This window comes from Ascidiella aspersa, chromosome 8 (assembly GCF_963924565.1).
Source record: "Ascidiella aspersa chromosome 8, kaAscAspe10.2, whole genome shotgun sequence".
Lineage (NCBI taxonomy): Eukaryota > Metazoa > Chordata > Ascidiacea > Phlebobranchia > Ascidiidae > Ascidiella > Ascidiella aspersa.
The window spans coordinates 2,019,460-2,028,608 of NC_139454.1; the positions used below are offsets into that span (position 1 = coordinate 2,019,460).

General features: G+C 38.2%; 1 protein-coding gene across 1 annotated transcript; it reads right to left on the reverse strand.

Moving 5' to 3' along the window:
• On the reverse strand, nt 1-8,293 carry LOC146134825 (uncharacterized). Its single transcript, XM_083395665.1, has 12 exons — nt 8,157-8,293; nt 7,556-7,679; nt 6,860-6,910; nt 6,396-6,571; nt 5,551-5,752; nt 4,884-5,019; nt 4,201-4,347; nt 2,877-3,065; nt 2,243-2,378; nt 1,484-1,652; nt 813-958; nt 1-118 (listed from the first exon to the last, which is right to left on the reverse strand). Exons 1-12 carry the CDS (start codon nt 8,291-8,293, stop codon nt 1-3), a joined length of 1,731 nt encoding a protein of 576 aa, XP_083251791.1.
• Nucleotides 8,294-9,149: the final 856 nt, after the last annotated feature.

Genomic DNA, 9,149 nt, shown 5'->3' on the forward strand with positions numbered 1-9,149 from the left:
CTACTGCTTTGCAGTTGTCTTGTGATTGTTGTGATCTTGCATCATTTTCGTGAGCAGCGCCGTCTTGGCCGCGTGATGAGCGTCGTGAAGTCTAACGTGCACATGAGCGTCCGTGAGCCTGCACAAAGCGAAATGCTTTATTTAACGAAACAAAATCACCGTAGCGGCTAAAATGTGGAAAGGCCTTAAACTTCCCCATTCATAAAAACTAAGATGATGTCAGTTTACTCGACCAGTTTAGCTTTAACATTTATTTTCAAGCTACATTACAAATCCTTGCACAGCGTATGCATTTCTGTATACATTTAATAAAATAATTATTGCGGACTTCGAATATGCCCCCCAAAAATAGTTATTTTGTTTGGTGGTTGGGCGATTCGGTCGTCATGGAACTAATTGAGTTTCAATTTCAACAAAACTTTGTTAAAACACTAATATTATCCGATATTCCACTCCTATCGATATATCGGTATCGGTAAATTTTGGCCTATATTTTGCCGATATTTTTCTTGAATGTAACTGGCACTATATTTTTTGTTCGAAAAGTTCTTGCTGTACCTCAAGTATACAACAAATCCGTTATCGGTTGGCAAAAAACATGGAAAATGGTTATCGGTCTTGGTAAAAGAAAGTGATATCGGTCAATATCTCTTTCTAATCAGTGTTTAGTGTTTTTTTATAGTAATCGTAAAACAAAAAAAGTATCACAAAATAAAGAGAATGTTTAAAGGGGAATTCCATATTGTTTTGAACATTGGTAGTATGAGTTAGCTTTGATTCTTACGAATTTCGAGTCTTTAAACGAGCTATACCTGTGCACTTCCCCCCGGTTGCCGTCAACGCTGAACATGTGAAGCGCAGAACGCAGCAGGTGAATCGCTGTAGCGAGTTCGCAAGGTCGTACAAGGACGTTTACTCCGCGCTCGGGCGCCACCATGTGGAAGTTGCTAAAGGCGTTCTAGAAACAAACAAAAAATTAAATGAAAAAGTGCAATTGTAAGTCGATTGATTGGCTTTCTCAAGGCGCCCTTTATATGGCTTTTAGTTGATGAATGCTGTTACACTCAACAGTTTGCTTATCTCAAAGTTGCATGACACTTTTTAAAATTATGACTTGTCCTATTTTCTAAAAAAACTTATCCGCTAGAAGAATTTACATCAAAACGCACAATAAGCTAACAAGAAGTGATGCATAGCGTTAAATGAAGTAAGAGATTCCGAGAAAAATCGGGTTGTCCGAACAGAATGCAACTCAGCAGTTGTATAGGGCGAAGAAAACAAATAGGACGGCAACATCGATAATGTTTTACCTCAAAACCAACACGAATCTATTATTTAGCAAACGAAACCGGACCTTTGGGTGAATAAAAGCTCAATGTTGTACACCGAAAAAATAACTATTACATCACTTTTACTGATAAATTAAAAAAAAACATTATGATTACCCGCCTAATTAATTAAAAATTAAAACTTGTCCGCTTACCATAATGTCGTCGATCATAAAGTTGAGAATGTCGGCGACGTGTAAAACGCAGACACGCTTATCCACGACGGAAGAGTTATCCGTAGTTTCCGTGTGTTGCTGATGCTGGTTGAAAAGTCTCCTCATGGCCTGCTGTGTCGGTACGTTCATACTATCAACTCCGGCACACCTGTGATGGTCGGTTAAAGTCAGGCCCCTTTTTACGGCGGTTTTAAAGGAAAAGGAACTGAAAAATGGCCCCGAAACGTGGCCACTGGAGCGTCGACACTGTTAAGCTCTTCTTGGTAGAGTTTTAAGTTATATATTTAACAGTGTTGTAAACAAGTCATTTTTGCAAGACTTCTGTCCAAGTCAAGTCAGGAGCGATCAAAGTCCCAGTCCAAGTCATCATCTGCCTAAGATTAGAACAAGTCATTTCCAAGTCAAATCATGGATATATAAAAATAAATAATAGATCATTAAAATGTTGCGCTGAATATGTGAATAATGGAAATCACCTTGACTCTTGCAAGATAAATATCGACCTTAATTCCTGATCAGTAATCTTAAAAGATCTGTTTATTGTGTCTGACCTGAATTGCTAGCTTTGCTAGAGTATTTTGCTGTTAGACCATTAAAATTAGTAACCTATAACATTACACCGAAAAGCCATCGCAGACTCACAAAATCTACCAATCAATGATGCAAGCAAGCCAGGCTAGAAATTTTGTGTATCTAACGAGCCCATCACGAGCCGACTGTTACGTCACAATGCCTTACCATGACGTCACAGAAACCGCACCACCGTATCTTGCTTGTAGGGACTCCCCCAGTTCCACGACCAGTCTCATGCTGTTGTTCTTGTCAGGGATGCTTGCCACCACTAGATGGAGCTCGAACGCCAAGTCTTTTCGTCCTAAAAAGATATGAGCTCATTAAAAAAATAAATAATAAAAACATACGAGTTCGTGTTGTCGTAAAGCATTGGTTCTCAACAGGGGTGTCGCGACACCCTGGTGTGCTGTTTCTAATCCTCAAGGGTACCGTAGGTGTTTGAGAATTTTTAAGAATCCGATTTTTCCTCAATTGATAAGCTTCTTGATAGAACTATTTGTGTGCGCTTAAAACCATTATATCAAATGACATTTTCCTACATCTTTTAAGTTGATTCTGTTGTTTCAGTTACATTTATAATGACAACTCAGTAAAATATTCAACAAAACTTCCAGTCGGGTTTCATTATCAGCTACATTATAGATCCGTGACCGTGCATAATGTACCCCAAAATGTGTATTATTATAAGAAAAATATCGTTTCCTGATACTGTAAACATAAGACAAATCTTAAAACTGCGAAAAACTGTAAAATGCACAAAAATGAACTCAAGGTGCCCAAAAAAGTTCCCACTACCTACCTGCGTATTGTTGTACTTCCGCATCGACGTCATCCATGAGCTGGACGCTGTTTAGGGGGCTTTCCCCCACCTCGAAGCCCCCTTTGTGGGTGAGACCGCAAAATCTGGCGAAGGGACCGGACCCGGATAGGGCGCACTCTAGTGTCCACTTTCCGTCCACAGTTTTGGGTCGCGACACTTTGGTGACACCTAAGAGCAATTATGAAGCTGTTAGGCAGTGATTTTTAAACCTTTAATAGTGTTTTTTTTCTGTCTAATGTATTGTCCAGTGTTTCTCAAACTGTTTATATTACGGACCGCTCAAATTTCAAAAAACAAATTGTGCTGACCGGTGACCTTCAAGAATCAAAAATAATATTACGATAAAAGTTTAAAACTTAAAAGCAAAGAATGGAAATTTTAATTTAATCAGCAATTTGCTGCTGTATTATTATTGATATCATACGTGGTTCTATGGAAGTTTTACATACAACTGGACTCAAAGTTCATGACTTTAACGAATTGTAAAGTTCTAAATTTGATTGACAAGTTCAACATCTTGCATTTTGCTAATGAGATATAAAATTGTAATATATTTGACGGACCGGCGGAACCACTGGTCTAGTCGCCTTATGCTCAGACGACTGCAGTATCACGTGATTAAATTTATTGAGATTGTTTCTGAGAAAAATGTCTCGAGAACTGCAGAAGCAAAACGAACACATGGTTTACATTACTTAAATTCTAACGTATAAATTATGTTGTCTTCTTGGTGGGTTGTTTAACATTCCAGTAATATTGCAATTGACGTATGGAGTTATTTCTCAAAATGCCAAAGAAATATTTTACATGGAATTCTATTCAGGAATGATTTGTTGTATGTAACTACTTCTTTCATACATGGGCTCATGTATAAAAGAAGTAGTTACATACAACACTTCATTTAAACCAGGGATTCTTAAACTTTTTTTACCGCGGACCCCTAAAATTATTTTTTGATTTGCATGGACCCCGGTAGACAAGAAATGCTCCAAAATGACGTCATAAATTGACGTCACAATGCAAATAGACTTCATGACTCTGTTATTTCGGTCCGAGAAATGTGAAAGTTAAATGGAGTCTAACTATACATTCAGTGCAAAACCGTTTAATTTTTAATGAAACTGTTTTCTTTTAAAAATTAATAACTTTAAGTATACACTAGTTCTTTAATTAGGTCTTCATGGACCCCTTAAAACTAGTTCACGGACCCCCAAGGGGTCCATGGGCCCCAGTTTAAGAACCCCTGATTTAAACATTCAAGTAATTTTGTTCGGAGTTATTACGACGCGATCTGGAGTCTTACCCTTCCCGACTAGAAAGAGTTGCGCATAGGTTTGCGTTCCAAGGTAAACCTCACTCGAACCACGCTCCTTGGCCACCAGGAGCGCCCGAGAGCGTGTGATGCTGCTAAAGTGTCCCGGATGTGGCGAGGTTGGTGGTAAAAGTGTGTCTGGGAAAAAAGTTTCGATAAGAAAAATATTTAATGTGTTTTGTGTGAGTATGACATGGGTTAAGACCGGAGGTCGGCACTCTGTGCTTGGTATCGCATTTTTTTATTACTTCGGGTAAGCATCTTATCTACATTGCTGTTTTGTCTTCATTTGAATAAGATATGAATCCACTTGTGTCAGTGTTTTTAATCACCAGTTTTTTATTCCATAAAATCATTAAATTCCTGCACGCTGGTAAATAATTCAGCCCTTTTAAATAGCGCGACTGTGGTTATGACGAAGTACTTCGTCTGACAGATATTAGTTTATTGTTGTGAAGTGTTGGATTGAATTTGGTGCATTTTTGCTTTGAATACCGATATATTTTGTAACTGTCAAGTAAATCGTTCTCAGTCTATTTTGTCGAGTTTTTTCATTAAATTTCGGTCGTTTTTGGTAGAATTTTCGGCCAACTTTACAGTAATCTTTCTAGTTCGGAGTCAATTTTGTGGATTTTTTTTTTTTTTTTATTTAATTCGGTCGTTTTTTTGCTCACCTGACATCTTGTCCCTCGCGTACTCTCCTCCAGGATTCTTGAGAATTTGTACGTCATCAGCATTGACGTGATCAAACGACACCGTCTGCTTCTTGGTTGTACCCGGGGATCGAGTCTTGCTGTTGCTCCGCAATAACTGGGCGACAAGATAACGCAAATGGTTCATATTTGGTGTGCTTTGTTTACCAAACAAAAAAATCCACTGATATGCTATTCCTCCTTTACACTTTACAGTTGCGACACGACTTGAGTGGTGATGAATAGTCTTATTCGAGTCCCGTGTCGAACGCTTTAAACCAGGGCCCCGGTCTCGGACTGCCTAAGACTTACCGAGTCCGACGTGCGCTTGCGCAGCACTAAATCTCGAAACTGGTATAAGGCCGCAAACTGGAAATTGAAAAGACGGAATAGCATACGATGGATATTTTCCAACAATGTATTGTTTTGGGTGAATTAATTATATAACCCCTATGAGTGGATTGCTTAACACCCACTCAATCTGAGTTACGTAAACGGGTAAAAACGGGCTGTTGAGTCGGGACCTCGAAAAATGTCTAGTTATGGATAAAACAGAATATGAATAAACTTCTAAAAATGTCTATCAATTATTTCAAGTAAACCTTCAAATCGCGGTGTATCATTATCACACAATTTCTCCAAAACTTACTTTCCTCATTTCCTGCCTCAACCCGATGACGTAAGCGTCTCTCTCGTAGTGCCCGCTAGTCACGTGACCGGATAGCGGTGTGTCGTTGACCTGAAATGACCCCAACAACAGGTAGTGGGCAGCAGAGAGCAGCTGCTCGTCGCACTCTATCGCCACCTTACGGTCCTTGCTCAGATCCAAGTTGCAAAGGCTGCGAATTTCGCTGCAAAATCGCAAAAAGAAATAAAATCATTAGTTTTCTGAAACCCATTGACACGACATCTCACTACAACCTCCAACCATTATATTAAAATTCATTTGAAACGTAAAAATGCCACATACCTCTGTATGAGATTTTTAATGTTCATTCTACGTCTAACTACAACCTCCAACCATTATATGCTGCAAAACATGATACAACATTAAAATTTCTCCACAAAACATACACACACGAAAACACACACACACAACAACAAACACACAAAACACACACACAAAAACGCAAAAAACACTCACATAAAAACACCCACACACAAAGACACACACATATACACAAAAACACACACAAACACAAAAACTCACACAAACACAAATCACACACACACACAAAAAACACATACACGAAAACACACACATATACGCAAAATCACTCAAATATAAAACACACACACACATGTACAAACACCTAAACAAACATAAACACCCACACCCACAAAACACAAACACAAAACACACACTCACAAAAACTCACACAAAACACACACACACACACACACACACACACACACACACACACACACACACACACACACACACACACACACAAAGACACACACATATACACCCAAAAAAACATTCAAACACACCTGATACAGTCCTTCACTGCTTCCCTTAGTACGTCTTCTACTGCCATCACTTGCAGCTTGATACCGGCTCTGTGCAGGTTGGTCAGCGCCCTCTGGTTAACGTAGTGGCAGGGGTGGGCGTAGCAGACCCGGAACACTGCGCCCTGGCCCACCTTGGCACGCAACTGGCGGTACACCTTGGAATACGCAACAGTTGTTTGCATGATTTTTTTGTTTTATTTAATACTCGTACAGGACGTGTTTTGTTGAGGTGTTTTTTAGGCACTGAGGCTGTATCTTTATTTCTTTAACAGCTTCTTAAAATATATACAGGTTAACTTTAACACACTTTTTTTTACATTCTCGTTTCTTGGTTTTCATCCAAATCCAAACCTTAAAAAATACCTGTAGGTTTTGATTTTTAAAAATAAAACATTAGGTTAAGGTCCACATCATTTTTGGTTTAAATAAAACAGACATATCACCTGAATGAAATGTTCAGCGCTGATGATGCTCAAACTCTTGTTAACAACCACCTAAAAATAAAATAATGTTAATTGCCGCCTTCGCTGAAGACGAGTGTTTACATGACGCCTTGGCTCAGAGATTTAGAATTTGGCTTGTAATAACAGCAGTTATGTTTCAGAGGACGTTCTCACTAAACCCCAAGAGTTTAGAACCACTAGTTTAGGCCTTAGCCCGGTGCCGTTTTATCACTTGCTTGTAACTTATATCCTCGGCGAGCGGTGTAAGAACTTTCTGAAGGTACTTAACGTGTCGGTAGCTTAGCGTTACTTATTTAAGTTGTAATTTTATAAGTGCTATCAGTTCAAACTTAAGGCGTTCTGTTGTCGATTTTATGTAAAATTAATTCAAGATACAATCGAATGGCTGTTACGTCACAAATATAGCCAGTGCCAAAAATAGCGAAGTGGAAGTTCGACTAAAAAAGTTAAATGGGCAGATATTGAATATAAATAGCAAATAATGTCGAAGTCATTTCAAGGGAATATTTCTAGATAAACATTTAATATTTGGGCCAAAGTACAACTTTTTGTTAATTTTCCTTAAATTTCATTATTTGAACGTCAGGTGCACCACGTTATTGCGCCGTAGATTTTTCTGTTTTTAACTGGATATCGCGCTATTATAGTGTTTTTAACTTCTGTCAACGAACTCACGTTGACATGGCATTCCTTCTTGGCCCATGGCTTATCGTCCCCAAGCATCGCCTTCAGGTCTTTGGCCACTTGCAGTTCTGCGTTTTCACCCTTGTTTTCACCCCCACGAAGCACCTTGCTGAACCTGTGAGACAAATGCGATAAAAAACACTTTCCTCGTATGATTTAATCGGATTTTTTAAAGATATCAACCGATATCAGTTATACGGACCGACACCGATTTTTATGTGCCTGGAATATTGAAAAATTTAAATTACTTTAAATTTAACTCAAAGAACTCTCAGTTTATCTACCTTTACTTTTTCAACAATTATTTACATGTCGTAATAAGAATATCAAAGCCCATACACAAGTAGGTATCATTTAAAATGTTTCGAAGAACTCCTTATGCGTTTTCGACATAGTTATGTTGAAAATGTTTTTCCAAACGTTTAAAATGCTACCTACTTCTATATGAGCTTTGATATTCTTATTACGTCTTACTACAACCTCCAACCATTATGCTCCAAAAAAATATTTACAATCAGTTTTGCATGATGCAAAATTCATTATCAAGCTACATTACAGACCCGTGCAAATTGTACCGAACAAATAAAGTTACCTTAGCATTCCGTCGTACACCAAATCGCACTTGACGATGATACGACTGGCGTTAGCGTCGCTTGTGCTCGTAGCCAGGAAAAACTCGACGTATTCCAGCAGTGAGATGGATGCCGGATGGACAACTGGGCGAGGCATTATTCATTTGCTGCTGAATAGTCTTCGTAATTTTTTTTTATCACCGAAAGTTTCGGGCTCAGATGTTCAACGCTTATAGATTTTGACCTGGTATTTTTTAGGAAGGCGACCAATGTTTTTAGGATGTTATTTATTGTTCATTATATCTCAGCTGTATGTTTGACTAAGAACATTGTTAGTGTGAGAAAAAAAAATGCGATCTGGAAAAGTATATTGTCTAAATTACACCTATTTTATGGGAAAGTAATACTTTCTAATGTCTATACATTGCTGCGCATAAATATATGAAAAAAGTTTGAGTGAAAAGAACCGAGGTTTTGATAGCTTATGTATTGATACTGAGTTTAAAATAACATCGTTAAATTAAAGCATAAGATTATGGTAAAAAAAGTTTAACCCGACGGTTTCAATTTTTACACAGTCATTGTATTGCCAACAGCAGCAAACGCACTTTTAGCGAAAAGAGTTAAAAAAATTATTACTCAAAAAAAATTGTTTTCGCTAAGAGTGTGTTTGCTGCTGTTGGCAATACAATGACTGTGTAAAAATTGAAACCCTGTACTGTCACAACTTTCGGAGAAATTGCCCAAAACCAATCTCGGCGCAAAGTTCGTCCAGTTTTGTCAATGTAAGATATTAAAATTTTCTTCTTCAGTCAAAGACAAAGGCAAATGTGGATGAGTTAGGCTTGAATTCAGATAAAATATCTGTCGTGTTGGTTGCTGTACGAAAAAAAGCAGTAAATGTGTCTGACCGTTTCTTTGCTCAGGTTACCAGTTTATTTTGGTTTAGTTAAATACTTTCCCATTCGTAGAAGGATGATGTGGCCATATGTTGCCACAAGCGATTGTAATAA

Bases quoted from the DNA above. Each gene is read 5' to 3' on its own strand.
- LOC146134825 (XM_083395665.1), bottom strand. From the start codon at position 8,293: ATGCCTCGCCCAGTTGTCCATCCGGCATCCATCTCACTGCTGGAATAC. The intron at 7,680-8,156 runs GTAACTTTATTT...TTTGTCTCACAG, and splicing joins GTGTACGACGGAATGCTAAG to GTTCAGCAAGGTGCTTCGTG. The intron at 1,653-2,242 runs GTAAGGCATTGT...CGACCATCACAG, and splicing joins GCGGTTTCTGTGACGTCATG to GTGTGCCGGAGTTGATAGTA.